This window comes from Mesocricetus auratus, unplaced genomic scaffold (assembly GCF_017639785.1).
Source record: "Mesocricetus auratus isolate SY011 unplaced genomic scaffold, BCM_Maur_2.0 Super-Scaffold_4256, whole genome shotgun sequence".
NCBI classification, from domain to species: Eukaryota; Metazoa; Chordata; class Mammalia; order Rodentia; family Cricetidae; genus Mesocricetus; species Mesocricetus auratus.
Window position 1 is genome coordinate 37,242,371 of NW_024429182.1, and position 27,277 is coordinate 37,269,647.

Genomic DNA, 27,277 nt, shown 5'->3' on the forward strand with positions numbered 1-27,277 from the left:
TTTAATCTTTATCATTTATTATTTTTATTTGGACAACATATATACATATGTACAAAATACCTACGGTCAGAATCCTCTTTTATAATTTCATTTGATTTACAAAAACGGGACAGCAAAATAACTTAGGTCACTAATACTGTACAAAAATAAAACTGATTAAACAGTTGTAAAGATCAGTATCTTACAGTGTTACAGACCATTCATCCGCTGTGAAAGAACATTTTATCTACCCAGAGTGATGAGTACTGTGCTAATAAATCTATCTGCAAATTGACAAACTAATTGGTTTCTGTAATTGTAACTACCAAATATAATTCTCATAAGAAGCGTGATGTGGAGCTTAAAGCCAGGGTATCATTCCACAATGGTGAAGGGCTTTCTTCTTCCCTAACCAAGGAGAGGAGATATCTTAACTCTAAAACTAGTATATTTTCCATGAATGACAACTACTTACAGTATTAGATAGAACAGCTTCTCTTTCTTTTTAAACACCTGCGATAGTCTTTCAAAAAATTCAGTTTGGTTAAAAAAGTAAACAAAAATTACTATCCTGCATTTGGATTTTTATATGTTAAATCCATGGTCTTTTTAATATAAAAAGTAATTGTTTCATAGTTTTAGTGTTCAATGAACTCTAGTAGTCCTATTTGAACCATATTTCCGTGTAGTAAATCTAATTAGAATGCTGCTTCCTGTTCTGTGGCGCAAAACAGGACTTATCACAAAGAATAAAAAGCCTTGAGTGTATACGTTACGTTACTAGAACATAGAAGAGATATCAAATGTGTCTGTCAACAACTTGAAAAGGCAAATAGCAACTCTTCCGGGAAGTAAATTGTGCATTTTTTTTAACAAGTTGCTGCGTTTATATCCATCTAAGTGTTTGACAAGAGCCACATACAGATTTACTCCTGAAACAATAAAGATTGTCTTTCACTGACTTGGTTTTCCTTCATTTCTTTTTGTGAGGGAAAGCTGAGTTTATACAAGTTAGCAAGTTGCTAGGCAACCTCAAACTCCTCACTCACTAAAAGGCAGCGCGCAGAGTACCCTATGCATAGCCTTTCCATGAGCTCAGGAAGAAATAGGCAGCCTAACCTATTTCATATGGAAGAACAGATGTCCTTAAAACTTATTTTGGACACAGAAATTAAAATTTGGTTTAAAATAAGCGTTTCAAAAATCTGAAACAGAGGTAGAAAGTGTTCTTTATTTTTCCTGACATGTTTTCTCGTGAGAAAACACTTTCCATTTTAGCTCATGGACTGCTCCCAGTCCCTAATGTTAAAAGCAGTTCTCTTTGCTAGAACTACTGATACAACTCCATTGGTTAAACAGAAAACACTGTGCTAGTGATGGCTGTTGTAGTGGAAGTCGGAGACAGCTGTGCCCCGTGCCTGCTGCAGGAGCACCCATGCTGAGATGGGAGTGAGCATGTGCTGGGGGAAATGTGGAGGTCGTTGCAGGTGAGAACTCCGGGTGTACACACCATGTGCAGCACACGGCTAAACTAGGGTGCACCACAGCTCCCTGTTTTAAATACCAGATAAAATCATCAGAAAGTGGTATTTCTGAAGGAAAAAAAATGTAAACATTTCCCCATATCACTGCTGACTCCCCTCAATTGAGGTTTTTTGTTTTGTTTTCGTTTTTTTTTTTTTAACTAGGAAAACGAGTTTGTTTTTCTGGCCATGTAAAAGCCAAAATTAAGCTTTCAGTAAATGGCATAGGATGGATATAGTGGTTCAGGCCATTGTAGACACCTAAATAACAAGCTAAGTAGTGGTAGGGCTCCAGATGCAGACAGCTGGCGATGTGATGTCACTCATGTGGGTCTCTTTGACCTGTGTTCACCAGCAGGGGCTGTTCTGCAGAGTTGCCTTTGAAATTATTGTGGTGTCTTCCCTTGATACTACTTATAGGGCAAACTTTTAAAAATTTTTTTCATATTTCAGCTCCCTTTCCTTTGATATAACTCTTGCACCTTATAGTGGGAGTCTCATAGAACACAAGAAGGCGACCAATAAACACCCCCCCCAAAATTAAACCCGAAAGAAAACAGGCATTTCCATGCCTGGCGACAGTTATGCACCCATTGATCAACTAACCCTGGACAGAGCCCAATGCTCATGCTCTGTGTCCTGGTGCCATGAGTGTGACAAGATAACGTTATCGGAAAGGACCGGGAAATTCGAATTCATGAAGTTAAAACTGTTTGTTCACTTTCGCATCTTTGAAACACTACCTTCCTCCCCCTCCTCCTCCTCCTCCTCAGCATGTGTTTTATACATTCTGCCCTCACTCACATCGCTGCCGTGGGTTCTCAGGGAAACGTGTACACTGTAAAATAAGCAGATTATAACGTGGTGCCAAACAGAACATCTGCTTCTACCCTCAAAGAATGTGTTTACCTTACTCACCCTCGGTACCAGAAAATAAAAGTGCAGTTTCTGTTCAGATAGGACGATTCATACAAAGCAGGGTTTGAAAGTTCCAGACTTATCATGACCTCTCGAAGGTTTGTCTTGATTAGTGTGAATTCGGACTCTGCTTATCCATTGACTATAAGTAGCTTTTTTGTTGTCGTTTTCAAGTCTTCAGATGACAGATCATGCTGGAGTAGGTGTGCTCTTGCTTGCATAAAAGACAGCTGTGCTATGGAGGGTTTTTTTTTTTAATCTCAAAAGTTAAAGTGATTCGAGAGAGTGGTTCTACTAAACAAACTGAAGCACACTGGTCGTTACATTAAAGAGAAGAAAACAATTCTGAGAGTCAACAAGCATCAAGGACCCAGAGTCACTGTGGGAGGCCAGGGGTCAACTCAACCAGTCAGACATATGTACACCAGTGTGAATCTTCAAAATCCTACCCCTAGTCTTGGCCTTGCCCCCTCCCTCCCACCGCCCCCCAAAACAAAGGGAAAAAAATACCAAAAGGATTTGCCTTCCCCTTCAACAGTCAAGAGACGGTTCCAAGTTGCCTCTGCAAGGGGACCAAATGTTGACTTTGATCTTAGGCTACCATGTGCTTTTTGGAAACAGTACAGGGAGAGTATCAGACTACTGACCAAAGAGCAGTGACCTCCTGTGGCCAGCGAGCCTCTGCTGGGGAGGGTTTCCACGTGTCCGTCTGTTTCCTGGGAGCTTTGTCCTTCCGGGGACCATCTCTGCCTAGCTGCCCTGGGGAGCACCTCACAAGGGGCTGGCAAGAGCCTTTTTCGATCGCTTGATCATGCTGGGGTGGAACTCGGTGTGACGCCGGGCGTGCTTGGTGAGGTGGTCACTCCTCATGAATCTCTTCTCACACAGAGGACAGCGGAACTGCTTTTCGCCAGTGTGGGTCCGGTAGTGGCGGGTGAGCTCATCCGAGCGCGAGAACTTTTTAAGGCAGTCTGGCCACGTGCAGGGAAAGGGCCGTTCACCTAAGAGAAGTGAATCAAGAAAGAACACTGTTGAGAGGCCATGTCGAAAACATTCTGAAGGCCATCTATGGATGACAAACCCTATGACACAATCCCCTTGTCGTGAGTTATGGGTTCTGTCATGTTTCTCTCAAGCTCTCAGGTCATCCTAACCCCTTATACACACATCTCAGAATGTGGCTGGCTGTAGAGTTGTTCCCCTGATCCACGGGGTCCATATCTGGATTCAACCAAAAATGGATGGAAAAATATCTGCAAAGGAAAGACTGTCTCATGTATACTGACGTTTTACTGTTGTTTTCTTCATGATGGAATGAATACACGTGTACACCGTATTAGCTACTGTAAGCAGCTTGCATTTTAAATTTTCAAAAAAATTTTAAAGATTATGTATGTGTGCGTACATAGGCACGTGTGTTGTGACACTCATATGGAGGTCAGAGGACAAGTTGTGGAGTCAGCTCTCTTCTTCCATTTTTACTGGGGCTCTGAGATTGGATTCAGGTCACCAGACTTGCATGGACATGCTCCCTGCTCAACCATCCCACCACCCTAAATGCTCCCGTTAGTTTAGGGCTTTGCACCTGAGGATGCTGGCATGGAAGGGGGTGGGGGCTTGGTCCCTACACCCAGTCCTTAAAGAGGTAATGGGGATTCAATGAGGTCACTGGGGGTGGACTTTCATCCCATGACTGGTGTCCTTGTAAGGGGAACAGGGCAGGGTCACGAGAGCACAGAAAGCAGTCACCCTGAGAGAGACCTCCATGAGCATCCAGACTCCAGAGATGACTGGATGTCTGTTGTTCCTTCTTCTGGCAGCCCTTGCAAGCGAGGCCACATGGAAAAATTGCTGAGAACCCTTTAAGCAAATAAGTTTGGTACCTGTATCCAGTGGCCACTCACTTACAAGTCTTTTTATACCCCTTCTAATTTTATCCTATGCAATTGGTGCTTTCATGAGATCTTCATATCAGGCCAAAGGCCGAGCCCTTTGCTCTATTTCCTGGCATTGTAGAGATGAAAGTGAGGAACTGAGAGGCCACCTTCCCTCCCACAACAGGCACTTCCCTTAGACCTCCCCAGGACTGCAGCCACCTAGCATCCTCCAGCAAGCGTGATGACATGACAGGAAGCCACTACCTGGGGTGGCAGCCTGGCACTGCTTGAAGATAGGCTGCACTGTTGTTGTGAACTGTGCCCTCCTGCAAAGCTATCTTCTGTGTCGCAGTGTCTCAGCACCCAGTTGGCACCATTTCACTGGCCACCTCTTCCTCAGATTGAGCAACCCTAGTCCCTCCATGTTTCTCCCAGTAAGTGAAGACAGAGAGCTGGGTCTACCCACCCACTGTTTCACTGACTTCTCACAGGGTCCCCCACATGACGGCCATCATACGGATGAGAAAATGAAGATTTGGAGGGTTAAGTTACTTGCTCGGAAGCCAGGAGCTCACTGTCTGCCTGATGTCAAGCCCTGGGCTTCCAGCTACTCATTGGCTATCCTGCGCTCATGGGCCATGAGGACTTGGCACTTTTCCTATATCCCTCTTGGTTCTGACTGCTTTCTTAATGTTGGAGTCACACCAAACCATGCCACACTTAGAATGCAGTCAAATCCAATCTGGAAGACATGCTCATGGTAGCATTAAGAGATACCCACCCTTACACACCCACCAAGATACTAGCACGGTGTCATCACCCAAGAAGGGCACATACCAGCACAAAAGCAGACTCTGCTGGTTAAGACAAAGACCTCAGTTGCTCTTCCAAATACCCGTCATCACCCTACTCTGGGACCACCTGCCTGCCCTTCACACTGTTCCAAGCACAGCCCCAACCAGCTGCTTTGTACACATAGGACACACAGGCTCCTGTTTCCACACAGCTCTCCAGACAAGCCTTTGGTAGGTGTGAGGATCGATCATTTTCTCACTCCTGTCCCAGGCTTGCTGGAAGCTGGAAAGACACTGCAGAGGCTGGGAGCTGTCCAGCGCGATGCCTCTGAGTCATGCGGAAGTCACTCTCTCCCTTCTTCACCTGCACCGATGAGATGTAGAAATAATGAAGTCCAGCCAGCCAAGTATACCTGCTACCTGTGGTGTTTTCTATGCTCCAAGCAGAGCCCAGGTCTAACACTGTACATCCTAGTCATTCCTATGGGAACTCAATTGGGCAAACCACAATTACATGCAAGCTTAGGCTAAATCCTTACAGCAAAAATGCTGGAGCCAACCAGAGATGAGAGCAGATGTCACACAGAGAGTTCCCAAGGGGGTCAAGAAAAAAGACAGCCACAAAGCTTGCACTGAACAGCTCAAAGCAAATCCAAAATAAGCAAAGGCAGGGGCTGTAAACTCTTGCTGAATGAAAAGCATTGCACCAACTTTGGCAGATCTTGGAGCACAAGTTGAAATCCAGATTGTAACAACTCTATGATTGAGCTTCTTGTGGCAAGAATAATATTCTATGCAACTTTTGGATTACCTGTTTGCCCAGCATTTATGGAATGCCCAGTACCAGTGGGGGGGGGGCTCCAAGACCATCACCCCGACATGGATACCACAATCTTAGGACTTTCCATAGATCATAAGTACATCTTCTATATTTTCAATGATCCCTAGGCTACTTATTTAAATAGTTGCTATATTTCATTGTTTAGAAACTAATAACAAGGAAAAAGATGAATGCATGTTTAGTAGAAACACATTTTTCCTGATTTTTTTTTTTGAGACAGGGTTTCTCTGTTTAATAGCCCAAGGTGTCCTGGAACTCACTGTGCAGACCAGGCTTTCCTGAATATTTCTTATCTGTATTTGATTGAGTCAACTGATGTGGAACCCACAGATTCAGGATCAGGGAGGTGTGTGTGTGTGTGGGGGGTGGTATTTATTTCCAGACCACTAATATTGACCAAAACCTTCTCAGAAGCAGACTTCAGAATTAGTCTAGAATTAGGTTGCAGCAAAGTCCTTCCAACTGCAAAAAGGCATCTATAGGGAAATGTTTTTATAAACAATGGTATGTTAAAAATTTAATAACAGTTGGATGGTGGTGGTCCATGCCTTTAATTCCAGCACTTTGTGAGGCAGAGGCAGGTAGATCTCTGAATTTGAGGCCAGCCTGGTCTACAAGAGCTAGTTCCAGGACAGCCGGTGCTACACAGAGAAACATTGTCTCAAAAACTATAAACAAGTAAACAAATGAATAAATAGATGAGTCAGTAAAATAACAGAAAATAAAAAAGCAAGCTGGGCTTGGGATCCCAGTATCCAGGATATTGAAGGAGAATTATGTGTTCATAGTAGCCTGGGCTACATAGTGTGACTCCTATCTTTCAAACACACACACACACACACACACACACACACACACACACACACACACACACACACTTATTATTATATAATGGGAAAAATATAGCATAGAATTCATAGAATAAGCTTCAAGCAAAAAAGAGACAAAAGCTCTTTCATTTACCCTTGTGACCTCTATCTACTGCTCTGCAAGGCTCAGGAAAAGCGGCAAGAAAGCCTGAAACAAAGCTTTTGTCTTCCCAGAGCTTGTTAGTGAAGTGGCTTTCTTGGCAGCGGACCACATGGCTTAGCTGGCACCTTAGTGATGAGTCAACTGAGTCAGGAAAAGGAGGGATTAATCCCATGATCTGTGTCTGGATCCAGGGAAAAATGTTCCCAAGGGCCAGTCTGTCGGCAGAGCTGCCAGGGAGAAAGGGACTTCCCTCATTCAGAAGATGGCTGCCTGCTGGGTACCGCAGTTAATCCCAGTACTCGGGTTGAGGCAGGCGGGTCTCTGTTCATTCCAGGCTAGCCTGGTCAACAGAGTGAATTTCAGCACAGACAAGGCTCTTACACAAAGAAACCCTGTCTCCAAAAACCAAAGAGAAAAAAGAAGATGGCTACAGAGAAGGGTCACAGTGGAAAGTGTCACAAATCGGTTGTAGGGACATTATTCATGCTTACACTTACATAGGGAGGATGTCAAGGGCACTTAGCGTTTATTCTCACAAAACTCACTTCCGGTATGGCTAATCACCATTTGTGATTCTTCCCATCGCACATAACCGAGGTACTGTCCTTGGGGGGACCTCCTCGTCCCTGAGTGTTTCAGAGAAAAGTGACTAATCCAGACTTCAGAGCAAGGCCAGAGCCAAGAACAGCCTTTGCCGGACTCATTTCATATGTACACCAAAGCTGGTAGTTCAAAAACAGTTAAAAAAGCGAGCTGCAGCTGTAACAGCAGGCTTGGTTCTTTTTATGGAGTATGTTTTTTTTTAAAAATCATCAGTATTTTGGAAAAGCATCCAACAGGGCTTAGCAACCTACACACCCCACAGGCCAGATCTGGCTTGCCAGAAGCCAGGACCAAATGGTTAAGAACAAGAGAAGTGGCATGAAATCCACATCCATGGCTAACTGGACCCTGGGATGTGGTAGGCTCCATAGTCATCTCCAGAGTGATACCCTCTTGACAGACATGTAAACACAACACGATAAAATCAGCTCGTGGTGTATGCGTAGGCCTGCCTCGGTATGGAAACCTACTTACTGTTTTCTCCTCTTCACCAAAGTGAAAATGTGCACAGAATCTATTATGGAATACAAGATGTCATTGACCAAGTGATCCAAGGTTTGCACCTAAGAAAGTGTAAACCAGAAGCCAGGCATGGTGGGCACACCTCTAAACCTGACTCTCAGGAGGCTGAGGCAGGAGGCTTGCCATGAGTCTCAGATAAGCTTGTGCTGCATAGCAAAAGTCCATCTCAAAGAAAACGAGGAGAGGGAGGATGGAAAAAATCATTATGCAGAGAGAAGGATGAGGTTGAGGGAACAGAATGGAAAGCAGGCCTAGGAACTGTGACCTGTCACGTCACTCTAAGGGGGAAACCAAGTCAGGCTCACTCAGCTTCGCGCTAAGGTCAAAGGGCAATGACCAGCCTTTTGCATGGTACTCACAGCAAGGCAAGCATCAGCCAGAGGGTCCTTAAGCCCCTCTGCAGTGTTAATGAGAGAGTTACCATTCACCTGGGGAAAAAGCAGACTTGTGCTGGAGTTTGTTTCTGGCTTTCTCAGGAAAACACACCCAGAGGCAATAATGCAATAAACTCTGCCTTCCTGGAGCAGAGCTACTTGCTACTAAAAGCCCCAGTTGCCGAATTCTCATTATTTACATCACACTCCCTGCCCCTTTCAGTACAAGTTACCACCCCTGTTGGACAGACTCTTCAGAGTATAAAATAAACTTGACCATAAAAGCTACTAAACTTGGCACAACATGAGCAACAGACTTGCTCTGTGGAGACAACCAGGCCTCTGGAATGCTCCTAGGCCCACTGTGGCAGGAGACAGACCAAGGAGGGCCTTCCAGTTAGTTACGCTCTCAAAGGGCCCACATTGTTTCTCAGAAAGGAACTTCCTGGTTACTAACAATTAGTCAGTCTTAATGGACTGGATCTCAAATGCGCCTCAGAGAGCTTGGTCCTCAGCTGAAGGTACTATCTATTAAGAGGAGGAAATGGAGTCTCATGGGAAAGTCCTTGAAGGGCACACTGGGACCTTGGCCATTCTTCTCTCCTAGTTTTTCAGCTACCATGAGGTGAACATCTACTGCCCCCCACACTTCCACCATGCGCTGCCCTACAGACTCACAGAAACTCAGGCAACCAACCATGGGCAGAACCCTCTGAGACCATCAGCCAAGATAAATCTTTCCTCTCAAAACTGACATGTCTCAGGTGTTTTGTCACAGCAACAGGAAGCCAACTGATACAGCTGATGGCAAAGAAAGTTCATTCTTACTGGGAAAGAGTGAAGTGAACGGAGCTGAGACTCCGTATGTGAAGAAAGGCAGGGGGCCCTGTCCGCCACGCAGGCTCCCCTGTGTTCTCAGCCAACAGGCCTCGGCCTTCAATCCCTCTGTCTCCCTGGCTTTTCTCACCTTCCCTTCATTAGCCAGAGATGGCTCAAAGGGGGTCTAACCTTGTCACGTCAAGGTTACAAATCCAAAATCAAATTCTCTCACTGCTTCTTTCTGGCCAAAGCCAACCAACCTGGTAAGGAATCTATAAGAGGGAAGCTTCCTTTCCAGAACAAAGCTCTACCAGTGTCAATCACGAATCCTAGCTTCCTCCAAGTGCATAAAACCAGGCCTGCTTCTTCAAGAAAAACAGGTCTCTTTTTTGACAGCAAAAAACACACTAAAAGTCTATGAAAAAAAAGGATAATTTGGCATCGGAAAATACATTACTGTTATGCACTTACAGATGCGCACCTTGATAGATGCAAAACACTTGATAAAACTTAATGTTCCTCCCTAATAAAAGCTTTTGGGAAAACAGAAAGAAAATTATTTAACAAGTTTAAAGAACACACATCTGAAACCAAAGCCATCAGGGAACACTTGCCCTGTCATTACAAAGGACCTCTATTCAGGAAAGGGGAGTGGATGCAGTTAGGTGAGGAATAAGAGTGAATGAAGCCTGTGATTTACAGTTGATAAGCCTTTTTAACTGAAAAGTCTAGAGAACTCGGAGGGCATGGGGTGGGGATCCCATCTGAATTTGAAGGGCAGGAGCCAGGCTTTGTGATGAGCTGCTCAGGAGTAGTCAGGATAGACCTAAAAAACGAAGGCTCGGTACCTTCCCAACTGTACCACAAGAATCAAAGGAAACACATGATGGGATAGTTCTCACGTGCTCAGAGGTGAGCGCCGGTGATGGGACACCACGGTTCTGCACAAACTTATCTACACACACTATACAAATTTCTTTTTCTTAAACTTGACAAATTTCTGAAGTTCACTTGTAAGAATAAATATGCCTGGCTTGTCAGGAAAATTCTGCAGAACAATAAGTACTTGCAAGACTACTTATTAAAATATATTATTAGCCGGGCGTTGGTGGCGCACGCCTTTAATCCCAGCACTCGGGAGGCAGAGGCAGGCGGATCTCTGTGAGTTCGAGGCCAGCCTGGTCTACAAAGTGAGTTCCAGGACAGCTTCCACAACAGTACAGAGAAACCCTGTCTCGAAAAACCAAAAAAAATAAAATAAAATAAAATAAAATATATTATTAAAGCCATAATAATTAAGATTTCGAGACACCAACTCAGCAATAGAGTAGAACTGAAAACAAACCCAAGAATCCATCGGGATTGAGTGTATGATTTAGCACAAGGTTGAACATAAGACTTTATAGGGATTTTGTATATGTTAATGGAGTATTTCAAGCCAGTGACTATATATATTGTTTTCATAATAACAGGAACATCAGATAAAAAATTAAACCTGCACTCCTATCTTATATTTTTTACTTAAAGGAATTGTAATGGGCTGTAAGGGTAAAAACTAAACAAAGTACAGATCAATGTTTTTGAATCATGATGGACCAAAGCTTTTCTAAACCTAAAGCCAAAAGCAAAATTTAAGGATATTTTTTTCTTAGTTTTTATTTTTGAGACAGGGTCTTTCTCTGCATAGCCTAGTCTGACCTCAAAATTCACTGGCCCCCTGCCTCAAATTCTACATGGCAATATATATGTATGAAACTATATACACATTATAAAACGTTATGAAACAAGAACCTGAGTAATGAATTCATGAAATTATAGCACATAATAAAGATTAAAATCTATAATACAATTAAGAACACCTGCAAATCAAATAGCAGGGGGCTGGCAAGACGACTCAGCCAGTAAAAATGCTTGCTATGCAAGACTAGCTACCAGAGTTTGATCTCCAGAAGCAGTAACAGATAGATGCAGCAATGCACATCTGTATTCGCAGCATTCCCAGAAAGATGGGCAGTAAAGACAAAAGAATCACTTAAAAGGTGGAAGGCCAGCTTGCCTGTAGTATGCAGCATTTAGAAACAAGATACTTCACCCTCAACATGCTGACAGGAAGCCAATTCCTAAAACACACTCACACAAAACTTACAAAAAACTTTTAATAATTAGCAAGACTCTACACAAAGAACTATAGGCAACTAATGAAAGCTGCCAGGGGAAGAGATGGTATTCCCCAAGAGGAGCACATCAATTGGTTTTCCAGGGTTAAAGGGTCAGTCCTGAAAACATATATAGAAGTACCTTTATACAGACTAAACAGGTTTTGTTTAGGAATATACATGTATATACACATATATGCATGCAGATATGTATATGCATGTAATAGCAATTAGTGAAAAAAAAAGAGGCCATGAATTGGAAGGAAAGCAGGGAGGGATATATAGGAGGGCATGAAGGGAAAAAGGAGAAGGGAGAAATGTTGTAATTACATTATAATATCAAAAGTTTAAAAATATATATAATAATATTCTGATGCCTGGGGATATAGATCAGCGACAACACTTGCCTAGTATGTGCAAGACCCTGGGTTTCATCAGTAGCACAGCACAGGGCATACATACACACACACACACACACACACACACACACACACACACACACACACACACCCCTGGGCTAGGGAGATAGTTCCATCTCTGGCACATGCTTTAAAAAAAAAAAAGCTGGGTATAGCAATATGAACGTGTAATTCCAGCATTGGGAAGGAAGACACAAGAAAGCCTAAAGTTTAGTAGTCTAGCTGAACTGGTGAACTCCAGGTTCAGTAAGACACAAGCAGATCTCTGTGAGTTCAAGGCCAGCCTGGTCTACATAGTGAGTTCCAGGACAGCCAAAGATACGCAGAGACCCCACCTCAAAAGTAACTAAACGAGGGAGGAAAAACTGGTCAGGATGTATTGTATGAAAGAATAAAATTTTAAAACGTGGAGGTTGACTAAGAAGGACATGAGGTCAACCTGTGGCCTTCACTCTAGTGTATACACATGCACTTGCACAGACATGAACACATACATACACACACACATACATACATACATACATACATACTCATACAGAATAATAGCCTAATGTAATAAAAGTGGACAATGATGTAAAAAGGAAATTTACAAGAGGAACTAATGATAAGCAATACTACATAACTAGGCATGGTGGGGCACACCTGTAGCCCTAACACTCTGAAGGCTGATGTGGGTTGGGGGGGAGATAGTCATAAATTCAAGGCTTGCTTAGTGCTTAGACTGCACAGTGAGACCTTGTCTCAAAAATAAAAATAAATAAGCAAAGTAAAGAAATTCAACTTTATGAAGTCATCAAAACATGTTGATCAAGGCACCAGTGAGCCAGGGATGGTAGCTCACATCTACAATCCCAGTATTTGGGATACTGAGGCAGAATTGCCATGAATTTGAGGCCAGTTTGAGCTACTTAGTGAGACTATCTGCAAAATAAAAGGGGGGGGGAGAAGAAAGGAGGTGGGGTGTGGCTTGGTAGAGTGACTCCTTCCTAGCATGCCGAAGGTTTGATCTCCAGAACCACATAAAGCAGGCGGTGCATGCTTGTAACTGCAGCGCTGGGAGATAGAGGCGGGAAGGTCAGATACTCAAGCGCATCTTTACAGTGAGATCTAGTGAGCTTGAGGTCAGCAGAGGCAGAAAGGTAGCAGCCATGTCCATACTCCTGTGTTCTCATGTGCAGATAAAGACAAATATCTAATATTTAAAAGAGCATGGTGACATACTACCTGCAACCCTAGTATTTAGTAGGCTACAACAGGAGACTTACAAATCCAGATCTAGCCTGGTTTACACAGTAAGTTCTAGGCCAACTGAATTATGTAAAAACATTGTTTCAAAAACTAACAAGTAAAAGTTTTCTATGTGAACATATACATTTACTGAAAATGATGATGCATTTGAGCTTAAACTATTCCACAGATTATCAAACAGTATTCCAAGATTGTTTGTTGTGGCACATGCTTATAACTCAGCATTTGAGTAGCTGAGACTAGAGTATAGAGGTTGAGGCCAGTTTAAGTAACATAGTGAGACTGTCTCAAAAAAAAAAAAAAAAAAAAGCCAGGTAGATTTCAGAGTCTAAGGGCAACCTATACAGTGAACTCCAGGCCAGCCAGGGCTATATGTTGAGACCTTGTCCTAAAACAAAACAAAAAAACCCACCCAAACAAACAAACCAATGTGTTCTGTAGGAGCATAGATGTGTACTTCCTATGGAGAAATTAGTGGGTACTCTAGGTGTCTTAAGACATGAAAGGAGAAGCCACTGATTGCTACTGAGACAACTCATTAGAAAGTGAGAACCTTCTGGGATATATGGCTGCTGTCTCACACTTCCCACGCCTCCTTTCCTCCCCTCCCATCTGACCTACCAACGGCCCTAAACAAGAACAAACAAAAGGAGCCCCTCCTGCTGAGTGGCTTGCTATTTCCCAAATCCTCAAGGCTGTCCAATTACTGCCATCCTTGCAAGGCAGAGGGCCAGTCCAAGAAACACAGCCTCACTCATGATGGTTGATGTGACTGGGTTCCACAGACCTGCCCACTTTCCTGGCTGTCCACTGCCACCTTCCTCCACCCATGGCGCACATCTGCAGGGGCAGAACACAGTTACCTTGTGTGCAAACCCAACCCAACACAGTATGGGAACTTCTCAGAGAGAATCCCATTTTCTCCTACATTAATCGTTTTCATGAACACTGAACTCAAAAAGCAAGACCGACTGCCTCCTCGCCGGAAGTATCGTCACCGGATGTTCCGAATGAGCAAGGATGCCTGGCAGCCTCTGAAGGAACAATCTTGTCCCCCATGGTTACCGATCTCAGTACCAGCTGCTCCACCTCCCTCCTGCAGCCTTTGTGGTTTAATGCCTTTCATGTTTTTTTTTTCCTTTGATGTGAGATATTAGTGCTCACTCTGTGGGTACCACCCATACTGCGGGTATCTGGGGGAAGGAAAACAGCTTGTGCTCCACTGTAGGCTCTTTAAAGGAAGTGGGCGTGTCCCAAGGCATACCGCATGACAGCCACTTGATATCTGTGGAGTGAACCTGCTTGCTATTGTTTGCATAACCCCCACACTCAATAGATCTGTGTGGAACACGATTCCGGGTCTTCAGGTACTTAGCACACCAGGAACTGCATCTTGTGGCCTTATCTCAGAAACCCTAAAGCCGGTGCAGAGGCAAAATAGGAACCTCAAACATATTTCTAAGCACAAAAACAAGGTCTGCATCTTGGTACGCTTCACTCGAGGGCATTATTTAAGTCGGTCACAGAATTTAGAGCTGGAAGCTGCTAGCCATGCTCCAAAGGCCCCACGAACACACACAGCTGGTTCCTCAGAAACTAGATCCCAGCTTCCATGTGCTGGTTCTTGGGTTAGCCTGACTCCTACCCCTGCCCAGTCTACTGTAGATGTGAAAAATGACTGGCTGAGTGGGTCTTCAATGTCAAACAAGAAGCGGATGATCGCCGGGCGTTGGTGGCTCACGCCTTTAATCCCAGCACTCGGGAGGCAGAGGCAGGCGGTTATCTGTGAGTTCGAGCCCAGCCTGGTCTATAAAGTGAGTTCCAGGACAGCCTCCAAAGCTACAGAGAAACCCTGTCTCGAAAAAAAAAAAAAAAAAAAAAGAAGCGGATGATCAATAGCGATCTCAGACACATGGATTCTCTTCTCTTCGTTCCTATGATCACTGATTTCTAACCGGTCAGGTCTCACAAACAGCCAGCTCAAGGGGCAGGTGATTGGCCCACAGACGCAGCACAGAAGTGCACGACCAGTTTAAAACCCAATTCAAATGCTTGCTTCAGTGTTGTGACTACAAAGAGATGCGATAAAACAGCTGAGGCTTGAACTGAATAGTGAGAAACTTTCATGCTGGATTTTGCCTACTGTCTTCCTGGTCCTTCTTTCCATATGTATTGTTAGGGCAATTAAGTGGCTATCCTGACAGCTTTATGTTTCAAAGTAACATTTTTAAATGTAGAACACCAAGTCTGGAGCTGAGGCTCACATCTGAAATTCCAACAGAGAGGCTGAGGCAGGAAGGGGGGCGGGGTCAGGAGTTCAAGGTCATCATTGGCAGCCTAATGAATAAAGACTAACATAGGCTACATGAAGCTCTGTCTTAATGTTAATAAAAAGCTATACACCCTAAGCTTACTTTCCCTGGAGCACTTCTAAGACCCTGGAGTACATATGTGTCCTGACCTACGATGGCTCTACCTAGAATTTAAGAATCTATGCCGTAGATTGTTCATTTTTGTTGTAATGCAGAAGCAACAGACCTCAGTAGAGACTGTACTTGGAATGTGATCTTTTCCTGGGCACGATACCCTCTGCTGATGCTGGGCAGCAGTAAGCTCCAGTCCCCAGTCAGCCACAATCAGGAAGGAAGTCCTATGGTCCATAGTGGGCTAAGTTAAGTTCTATTTGAGGCTTACATGGATCTTTTCTACTTTCTATGCTATTTTCAACCTGCAATAGGCTTGCGATCAGCACAGGGATTCAAAGAACAGTCAGCATCCGGGCAGACATTAGAGGTCTGTAGGGAGCGCCTTAGGTCTTCACTCCCTTTTACAGACAGACCAGGAAGTGCTCAAGAAAAGCTGCCCTTGCCTTAAGCCATTTCCGTAATTTCGGCACTTGGGAGGCTGAGGCAGAAGGATCACCTTGTGTTTGAGGCCTCTCCAGAACACAAGCAAAGCTTGTGGAAGCTCAGGCTAGGCAGGCTCTGCTAATGGCACCTGAGGGGCTGAACCCCTGTGGCCAGGTGGGTCATTCCTGTATGCAGACCTAGGATTCCTGCCTTCCAAATGGGTAGAGAGGGACTAGATGCCACTGAAGGAGGGCAGTGTCACGGAGCCCAGGGTCTCACTCCTGTAGCTGCTGTGCAGACGCCCTCTTCAGCACAGGGTATCAGTGAGGCCGGGACACACAGTGGGTGTGACAGTGGAGACCACCAAGCTGCAGGGTCACATGGATGACCCTTCACCATGCCAGAGCAACAGGTGAGCCGGCTAGTCCACATGAGATATCACTGGGGGGAAGAAAGGCAAAGGACCCCAAATTAGAGCAGCTGTTAATGACCTTCACCCTAGAAAGACAATACAGTGTAATACAATAACAAGCCATTTCTATAATTCCAGCACTTGGGAGGCTTGAGTTTGAGACCAGTGTGGGCTACAGAGTACTTTCTTAAAAAACAAACAAACAAGCCGGGCGTTGGTGGCGCATGCCTTTAATCCCAGCACTCGGGAGGCAGAGGTAGGCGGATCTCTGTGAGTTTGAGGCCAGCCTGGTCTACAATAGCTAGTTCCAGGACAGCCTCCAAAGCTACAGAGAAACCCTGTCTCGAAAAAACAAAACAAACAAACAAACAACTTACTGACCCTCAATAGAAAAGTGGCCAAGAACTCCTAAGCTAGAGTTACTTTCCAATAGCAGAAATAAGGCTGGGGCCTGATTAGCTGGACCCACCCTACCAGCTAGTTAGGCTGTAACAGATAAAGACTAAAAGTGACAGCTGATGTTCTACCATCACTTGACTCCAGCTGATCAGTGCTGGTACCAGAGCATGGCTGTGGTGACATAGTCTAACTTCACACAGGTCCCTATGAAACAGCTTGAACCACTAATTCCTCAAAAAAAAAAAAAATCAGATTACCGTGGCTTAGTGTTTATCACCAAAGACTATGAAGTATAGGTCTGATCTCTCCAAACATGAAGCAACCGCAGTACCATGTTCCCCACAGAAGCTGGCCAAGTGACCCTGGCTGGCCTCGGATGCTCAGAATTCATTCCTCCTGCCTAACCCTTCCCAAGTGCTCCGACTAAAGGCATACCCTTCACATCCAGCTTCATTCTGCTATTGTCTTTGAAACTGTAGTGTTATAAAACTACAGGGGAATACGGCAGCCTGGGAATTGAAGTCACTCTGTGTGTGTGTGTGTGTGTGTGTGTGTGTGTGTGTGTGTGTGTGTGTGTGTAGTTCTTGTATTTATCATGCTGTTTCTGCTGAGTACTGTGCACACTGAAAGGATTTTAGGGTCTCAATGGGAACCACTACATAAATGGCTCATCTTTACACAGACCTTATCTATTAGCACCGTGGGTAGTAAATGTTCACATGATTCACTCCTCCAAGCACTGAAATGGACAGTCTGGAGTGAAGATTGTGTAAATACTGCTGATAAACCTGTCTCATGTGAAGCTTTTGGTCTTACTATCCTAACCATTTATCTCCTCAGGAGGGCCTGTGGATGGTGTGTGAGCATGTGCAACACATGTTGAAATCACCTGTTCTCTGCAAAGTTCTTCCTGTCTGTTCACACATGGCCCATCTTTTCCACTAAGCTCCAGAGAGCAGAGAAAATAAACACTGCTCTTTGGTGCATCCTGCTTGCAGGCTAAGTGGACATTGGTGTTGGATCTGCCTTGTCTGGCATGTATCCCCTCTTCTTGTAAGGAACAGAGAGCACCCTGTTTCCTCCTGCAACCAATCCTTCCTCAGAGTCCTTGTAGTTCAGGAGCTGAGCCCAATCTTCAGACTTGAGAGGCTTGGATGCGATGGAACCCAGTCCGGTCACACTGATGGTTTTCATAAGGGACACACAATTTAAGATCAGCCATGGTTAAATGCCTGGGTCATTTGCTGGAATCATTAGGAACGGGAAGTAGTCTTTCCGTGCATGCGGCTTTGCTGAATTGGCAGGAAGTGAGTCTCGTGCTGCTTGGCAGCCATTTTAGCACCATTCAGAGAGACACAGCTCATGAATGAAGCCAGAGCAGCAACAGGGTGGCAAAGCCATAGAGAGAGGGGACAGAGAGAAAAACACTGAATGCTGGGATCCAGCAATGCCTGAACCAGGAGCTCTGTTTTCAATAATAAAAAAAAAAAAAATTAAGCTTTGCTACATAGCCTAGGTTGGCCTCTAACACAAGGCAGTCTAATGCCCCCAGCCTAGCAAGTGTTGTGATTACACCACGACTGGTGTTTTCTACTAAGCAAGTCTATGCACTTTCTTGTTTGCAACTCCTGTATGGAAACCCAGACCCTGCAGTTATTGTGGCACTGGCCTATAATCTCCATTCTAGAAGCTGAGGCAGGAAGACCAAGAGTTTGAAGACATCGTGGATCACATAGTTTCAGTCTGGCCTGAGCTATATAGCCAGAACTTATCTCAAAAAAAAAAAAAAAAAGCAAACAAAATAAAAGCGAATTGAAACAATAATGACAAAATAGGTTTTTTCCATTTGGAAGTAGACAATTTCGGATGACACAGTCGATGTCAGTATTTCTGTTGACTTTCCTAACCAAGGCTCATGAAAACCATCTTCACATCAGAGCTGGAACACAAAGAAGAAAGCTCAAAATGGGTTTAGGGCCACCAAACGCAAACGAGCCACAAAAAACACAGAACCTCTTCTCACCGGGAGAAATCCATGGGGTTAAGGCCACAGCCCTCACAATACAACTCTTCAAACCTAGAAATATAGTTGGAATTCCCAGCACAACTTGGACAGGTTAACTAACTAGTCTGATTCCTCCTATTAAATGAGAAAAACAGTATATTTCTATCTCATGGGATTGCTGTTTGGCCCAAGAGCTGACATACTACGTACTCAACATGGCACTCAAAAAGTCACAATGGCCATCAACTTTTAACACACCTTTCTTTTGTGTCACTCAGTATCATCTAATGCTACTGGGTTCACCTAGAATTTTAAACAAAAAGTTCTAAGACTCTCAAAGGTTTCTGGGATCTATATGTAAAGAATTTATTTTAATTGTAATAATTCTCAGCACAAGATTAGCATGCTAAGTCTTTTAATGCCTTCTCACCTGAACTTGGCCTCATAACCTCATGAATATGTAATTAGGGAACTCCATCTCACTGAGAAACCTGAGGTTAAGGGACACAAAGGCCTGGCCTAAGTCCTTGTGATGAGTAAGGGAGTCAGGGATAGATCCATGGAGAGTATGCTGAAGGCCTGTGCTGCCAATCGCGATACCCCTGCCTCCATGCTGAAGGTAAAGGCTCTTCTGGAAGCCCCTTACCTTCTAGCTCCTTGGTGGAGATTACTCTGATGGGCCAGGGCCTCCTCTTCACTGACTGAAATCTCAGCAGAGCCGGCCCCCTGGAAAGGGCAGATAGTGAAGTCCTGCACCTTTTCCCATTTTTTCTGAGCAACACTGCTCTGTGTAATTCTTTCCAGTCTAAATTGTCTAGGGTCTGGGCTGGAGAAATGACTCAGTAGTCAAGAGTCACTTACTGCTCTTGCAGGGGACCTTGGTTCAGTTCCCAGCACCCACATGGAGTGGCTCACAAACATCTGTATAACTAACTCCCTCTCCGAGGGATTGGACACATCTGGCCCCTGGCGGTACCTGAACTCCAGTGCACATACATACCCACAGGCAGACACACATCTTCACATAAATGAAAAACAAAATGTCTATCACCCCAGGCTAGCCTCTGGGCCATTTGTCCCATGCCTATCTAGCAGCTCCCACTTGTCACAGACTCCCAGAAGCATCCAGTCACCTCCACAAAGAGGGAGGTTCCAAAACATGTCTAAATGTCACTGAAGACAAAGCACAGCACTGTCTGCATTTCAAAGCCATTAATTTTGTATGGTATAAGCTCCCACGGTTTTGTTTTAACATATTTAAATAATGTCTTTACTTTTTCAAAGGACTCAATCTGGTCAGTCAGGGATAAATCCCACTCTCCAGTTCATTGTAGTGATCATTCTCAATCTCATTTTAAAAATAAATTCAGGGTGGGTGGTGGCCGTGCACGCCTTTGAACCCAGCACTCTGGAGGAGGAAGCAGGCAAATTCCTTAGTTCGCGACCAGTCTGGTCTACAGAGTGAGTTCCAGGACAGCCAGGGTTACATAGAGAAACCCTGTCTCCAGCAACTAATAATAAATAATAAAATAAATCCAGGGGCCTGGGGATATAGCTCAACAGTTGCTTGCCTAGCACTCAGGGGGTTCAGGTTCCATCTCCCAACTCCAGAAAAATACATTCATTCACTCAAGGACCCAGCAGCTCTGGACTTGGATGCTGAAGTGAGAATCTCATTCTCACCACAGGCTTCCAAAGTCCCGTACACCTGGGAGGAGTGAGCAGCTGGGGGAAAAAAAAGGAACTCGAAGGCACACCTCACTAACGCAGGTGTTTAGACACAAGTGGAAATGAGTGTCCAGTAAGACCCTAGGTGGGAAATGTTTTGGACCCCGTTCTCTTCAATATGAATGTTAATCTTACACTTGCAGGAGGCAGCTTGAGGCCAAGACAAGACAAATACTCACACTTGGCCCCAAGGCACCAAACTGGTACTGAAGTTGTCTGGTAAAAAAAAAAAAAAGGACAGAGGCTGGGCCACTCCACCAAGCCCCTTTACCCAATTAATTCCTATGAGCAGTGTCTTAGGCACAGATTTAAAACAACAAAAGTAAAACAGTGTTAACTATAGAGTCAAAACCTCAGGAACTCACAACGGAGGGAGAATGGAGCACTCACAGAATGCTAGCTGCAAGCCCAGGCTTTAACATTTCCTACTGAAAAATGCAGGCACTAGAAGATTCCAGGATAAGCTCAGAGTCACATGCTAGTGAAGGCCTTTTGTGTCCTGGCAATGTGCCTCCAAGTCTCCCAATTTCCTCCAAAGGCTTTGGCCAAACAAACCCATCTCGGGAGGGTAGACACATGCTCTTTTATAGACAAAATGATGGATGAGATGACCTTTCAAGGTCATTTCCAAACTCCAAGGTCTATTCTTTTCAGACCAACAACTACTGCCACCAAGTGCTCTGAGTTTAGGCCTAGGCCTGTGACTAACTTTAAACAGTGGGGCGGCCTGGGAGCCAGGATTACCCAAGACCACTGCTGGAAGGATCACTCTTTCCCTTTTTAACATCAGTGGGCCCCCCTCCTTTTTGCCTTTCTATGTGTTGCATAGAAACAGAAAGTGCCTTTGTACCAATTACTAGGCATTAATTTACGCTCCTCCGTGGGCGCTGGGCTTGCTGAAGAAATACTAGGGAAGAGTGGGAGGGTGATGTGGGGGAGGTTTCTAGCTGTAAGCTTTCCCCCCAACCCTGAGAATAGATAAGGCAAGAGAGAGAAAATAAAAACCAGACTGAGAAACACAACAGGCCCGGGTGTTGTTTTTCAAAGCCAACAATGCTAATGATCGGAAGGCATGCAGAAACCAGGCTGAAAGCAGGTTCCAAGCAGAGCTAGCCCTGTGGTTTTAGGGGTTGCTGAGAGCGCTCGGGAGTCCTCTGCCCACTTTCCCTCTCAATGAACTTATTAGGGAAGATCGCTGCCAGCCACTTTCCCAATATGTCCTATGATGTTTCTCCCTGGGAAGTTCACTTTGGGAGTTTCCCACAGACACTGCAGAATGACTGGTTCCTGGGATCAGCATCAACAACTGTGACAAGAATGGAGTCCTAAGAGTCCACTTGCCTCCTGTTAGAGCATTGTGTCTGAAGGCAATGGGGTGCTACCATCCAGAGGGCCCGGTTTCCTCTGGTGCCTCCCTCCTCCAACACTGGGCGCGCTCATGCTCCTCTGAGAGGGAAACCAAGGAAACACCCACGTGCTTTGTAATTGCACCCCATTTGCATTTCATGCTGTGAAGCAGGGAGCCTTGCCAGCTTCCGAAGAAGCTCTGGAGGCCACCCTGCTTTTGTCCATGCTAGGGCAAAGAGACAGGCAAGTAAGAGATGGAGGAGGGTTCCTTCATTTAACTGGTCCTTGAAGAAGTCTTCCAGACTACGAACAAGAGTAACCATGGTGGGTCTGCAACTCAAGGGGAGATTTCAACTAGGCCACCTAACCAAAGGCCACCCTGTCCTGGACTCAAGAGAAGTGCACCTTGTCTGGAATTCACTAGTATACCTACAAGAACCCAAAAAAATCAGGAATCCATCTTCTAGGGGGGAGATGCATCTTGCCCTGCCTGTGCTTGTCTGTAATTCATTGCTATTTCTCCACACAGAGCACTCGAGAGTTGATCTAGACATTCTCACTGGGGTGGGTGGGTGAATGTCATCCCCAGGTGGGAAGAAATTGGCTTTGATGGAAACAATCTTAGGTATCCGAATGATTTGTGGCCTTCTAAAGGGACACAGTTCCTAAGTAGCTCTATAACTTATTCTCTCGGTGTTAAGACACCATAGGTATCCCAGCACTTGGGAGGCAGAGGCAGGCTGATCTCTGTGAGTTCAAGGCTGGCCTAGTCTGCAGAGCGAGTTCCAGGACAGGCTCCAAAGTTACACAGAGAAGCCCTGTCTCGGAAAAGCCAAAAAAGAGAAAATGATTAAGGACCAGGTGACAACACTTCAGCCACTAAGGCCTCTCAGTCTAGGGTGTGGTGCCACAGCCTGAGCTGACTCTGGCCCTACAATCCAGACTCCCTGGGCTTTTCTTTGGATGCTAAGAACTGAGCCCAGGGCCTTGGACAAGCTTAGCAAGCTTGCACTTTGCCACTGAGTGCACCTAGCCTTGTAAATGACTCACATCACATTTGTTTGTTTTGAGACAGGGTGACACTATGTAGCCCTGGCTGGCCTGTAACTTGTTATGCCAATCAGGCTGACCTCAAACTTATCTATCTGCCTCTGTCTCCCAAGAGCTTGAATTAAAGGCGTGGGCTACCACATCCAGCCACATCACACTTAGAACAACACTAGACTCCCAAACAGGTAACTCCAAAGCTGCAGAGAACAGTGAAAGAGCCACTGAGTACAAATTTCACCTGAGTCAGAATTGGCCAGCATAGGCATTCCTAAGGAGACCAAACATTCTATTCCAAAATTGGAGGAAGGCTTCTGTTATGGATGCTATGCCAGTCCCTTCTGCCAAACACTGAGCATCCAAGGAGAAAGTGTAAGTCTGGTGTACATGCCTGTGACCTCAACATTAGGGAGGTGGGGGTCGGAGGTGGTCAGGAACATCTCAAATTCAAATCCAGCTTAGCTATTTCAGCAAGACCCTATCTCCAAAAACTCAAAAATAAATAAATGAGGTCTACCCAATATAAAGCAGTTCCAACCAATTGTTGCTAGGCAAGGGTCCCGGCCCACTCACTATTTGCCAGATCTTTTGATTTTTCCAAGAGAACTAGGAATCTGGCCTTATGCCAGAATCCTGATTTTTAGATGCTGCTAACTAATGAAATTTTTATAAACTCTGTGCCGTCCACAGCAAACAAATCTGCAAAGCAAATGCTGCAGCAGCCTACTCCAGTTTTCAAACCCCAAATTTTGAAGATCTGTGTAGGGTCTCGGAATAGAGCAATAAATCCCAGCCTAGTTCAGCCACCCTAACTGTGTCCTTCCTCGGGACACCATGGAAGGAGCTCCACTGAATTAAATAAAACAGTTTTTGAAATGTTTCAACTTCCAAAGTTGCTGGCTTATGGCAACAGGGGCCCTATAAGGAAGTGAGCAAGAAGGGGGTTTTCTCCGGGCAATGAGTGAAGCCGCCGAACACGGAGGTGTGGCAGGGACTCAGCTCTTCAGATTTTCACGGGACGCTGACGATCATGGCTGTCTTCTCCAGGCACCTTCAGGATTTAAGAACCAGCAGAAAGAAAACCAGGAATCTCCTTGCCCCACCCAACCTGAAGCTGCCTGAGAATCCAAAGCACCTGAAACTCAGCCTGCCATGTGTCTCCTCGTGAGTACACTCTGGGCAGGATCTGTGGAGGCTAGAGTTCTTGTCCACACTAGCAGGACATAGCGTCCCTCACCCCATCCCACCCTCCTCTTCCCAGTCCCCCAAAACATAAGACCCCTGCAATCACCACACCACTAGAACCAAAAGAATACTGCAGTATTTGCTTCACTCCCTTGTCCACTGTGATCTGTGTGAAGGCTTCTCCTGAAACAGCTGAGCTGATGTGCCTTCTGGAGAATTAAGGAGCCGCATGCGTGCCGGTACACATGAGCAGCCATTTCTATAAATGCCCGAGAAAAGCACTCAGCCGAAATGGCCCCGAATGCTGGCTATCTACTGCTGAGCCGCGGAGGCACTGCGAGCCTCCCCACTCACACCACCGGGCAGCCTTCCTGAAGGAGAAAATGCCTTTGCTCAAGGTGGCAGTGGGTGTCCGTGTGAGCCACTGAACCCTGGGAACAAGGCTGACATGGCCAGGCCCGCCCAACAGCTGTGGTGAGTAACACGCTGAGTTAACACACCACTCTTTGCCTCCCAGAGCCCTCCACTAAAGGTCACACCCCTCCCTGAGGGTACAGGCCTGTCTCTATCTGCCTTACAGATTCAAACTTTCAAAGGTGCTGTTTCATATGGCAACCTAGATGTGGACCCCCCAAAACACCTGCTTTTTCATTAGCACTAGGTAATTCAGATTTATATGGGTGCTGGCAGCCACCTCCAACAGACTCAGCTTTCCAAAGGAAATAAACGGAGGTGGTTACATGCTCTTTTTAAAAGGCAAACAAAGGCGAAAACGCCAACGAGAGTACCATTTTGAAACCAAAGGTTCAGGATTTCTTCTACAAATCAAACCTTTACACCAAAAACACCTCTATGCCTTTCCATACAATGCCAACAATTTCTAAAACATGCTGTCTCAGGGCAGAAGGGACAGGCCTGACCGTAACAGCAGTCACAAGCGACCCTTCCCAAGCTGATCAGACAGCACGCCCATATGTGAACGCTTTCCAACGTTTCCCGTACATGTTTAATTAGAACAACCAGAGCCAGTTGACCAAGGTCCTCAGTCCTAAAGCCCATTCCACACAGATGATTTACAGCCACGTAGCTGTGTGCTGCTAGGCCTACAGCTAGCAGAGGCGCCCCACATTCAACCCCGAGGCCTTGAATTCCAGGAAGGACCACACTTCTCTATTTAGGGTTCAGGCGTGCTACCTAATAAGTTACGTGGGAACACATCAGCACTGAATCACGTCCCTTAGGAAGGCTAACTTAGTCAAGAAGTTAATCCACCAACCACTCCTTCATCAGTCTCCCCGGCAGCCTGAAGCAGTTTTATTTTAAACCTCTCAAGGGACTCTTGGACAAATTTAAAACCACCTTGGCAAGCCCTGAAAAGCAGCCGCCATCCAGCTAAAATGAGTCCTTAGTCATCCCTAAAAGGATTCACACAGAGTGTGGCTTTCCCCCATGCCGCGACCCCTCCGCTGCAACCCCACCAGGGAAATGGAATAAAAGCTGCGCCATCTGACTGCCCGCCGCCAGCGTCTCCCCAGGTGGGGCGGCCCCGCATCAGCGGGGTGCGGAGTCTCGGGGGCGGGGCGGGGAAGGGAGGGGCGGACCCGTTCCCCGCCAAGCCACGCAAGCCACTCTTTCCACCCGGCAGTTTGGGGGCTCCGGGTGGCTCCTAAGGGTTGCGGCCAAGTAGAGAGAGAGTGCAAGAGTTAAACAGCATCTTCTCCAAAAATGTTTGCAGCCTCTAGGCCGAGTGCGGAGTCCTGGGCACCCAGGAATGGTGGCCGGCCAAAGGTTAGCCAAGCCCGGAGCGGGGGGGAGAGGCGACGCCGCTAACCTGTATGCACTCTGTAATGGGCTTTAAGATGGGAGGATTTTCCATAGACTTTGCCACAGCCACTGTAGGGGCACTTGTGCCTCTTTTCGGAGGCGTGTTTCCCCTTCGCAGCCACTCCAGAGTGGAGGAGGGAGAGCGGGCTGGGCGTGTTGCCAGAATCCTGTCTCTCCTCCGGGCTGTGGGAAGGACTCGACCCAGATTCGGTGGTCACGTCGCTGTCGGATCCTATATCCTCATCGGGACTCTCCAGACTGTCGCTGCACACCGAGGGGGTCTGGATGGGTCGGTACTTGTTCAGGTCCAACAAGCTCTTGGCGATGGTGACCAGTGTGCAATAATCCTTCCAGGTGTCCCCCGGGTCACCGTGCTCCTTGGTCACCTCGCGCTCAGGTAGTCGCAGTCGATCGGCGTCCGGAGCGCCCCCATGCTCCGGCACCGCGGTGCGGTTGGAGATGGAAACCAGACACTGGGCAGCCACGAAGTCCATGTAGGCGGCCGCGGACATGGTGCGGGCGACGGCACCCCGGGCGGTGCGGCCAAACTTGACGGTGGCTGCGGAGCTTCGGCTCGCCCTGCCCTGGCCTCGGACGACGAGCGCGGTGCGGCGAGGCCGAGGGGGCGGGGGCGCGGGAGCTTGCGACTCACGGGAGCGCCGAGGCGACCTCAGCCCCTCATCTTTACGTAACCGGCTGCGCCTCCGCACGTAGCAGCCGCGGTCGGCTCCGCCGCTGTCGCCGCCGCCCTGCCCGGCGCCCCGCGCGATCCCCCGACGGGCGCGCCCTCCTCCTGAGCCGCCTCCTTGGAGAGATGCCACACGTGGCGGTCGCAAGTTTATTCGACTGCAAACGCGTCCGAGTCGCGGGGACAGGCAACTGCGAGCCAGACGCACGCCCTCGGCCGCCTCCTCGCCGAGCTCCCGCCCTGGGGCATCAGCCGAGTACGCGGAAGCGGGGGGCGGGGGCCGATCGGGGCGCCGCGCCTACAAGACACTTCTTCCCGCGTCCGCCGACGGCCACCGAGCCCCTGGTCCTGCCGCGCCGCGCCGCTCCGGCATTCTCCAGCTCAGTAACAATTTCGCAGAATCCCATCACGTCACAATCCAGGCCCCCTCCAATTGGCCAGTGGGGAGGGTGATTCAACTCTGTTTACTTTCTCCCCCTGCCAGTCAGAAGGGCCCTTCGGTGGAGAGGTGCGTCTAGAACTACAGCGCACGGCCAATCCGACCGTTCCGTTCCGCCGCCGCGTGCTGCCCCTCCAGCCCTGAACGCTGACATTTAAAAGGGAAACTGTTCCGAGCAGGGCAGCGCATCCCCGCGGATGCTGCCCGCTCCGCGCGCGCGCCCACGCCTCCCGGCCCACGTGCCAGCTGGCGTGGCAAGGAGACGTATCTCCCCCAGGCGGTTACACCCATCCCTAGGGGCCAAACAGA

General features: G+C 46.6%; 1 protein-coding gene across 1 annotated transcript; it reads right to left on the minus strand.

Annotated features, from left to right (window-relative positions):
- Nucleotides 1–27,277, minus strand: Klf9 (Kruppel like factor 9). The gene is made up of 2 exons (XM_005063225.3): nucleotides 25,849–27,277; nucleotides 1–3,421 (listed from the first exon to the last, which is right to left on the minus strand). Exons 1-2 carry the CDS (start codon nucleotides 26,351–26,353, stop codon nucleotides 3,192–3,194), a joined length of 735 nt encoding a protein of 244 aa, XP_005063282.3. The 5' UTR covers nucleotides 26,354–27,277; the 3' UTR covers nucleotides 1–3,191.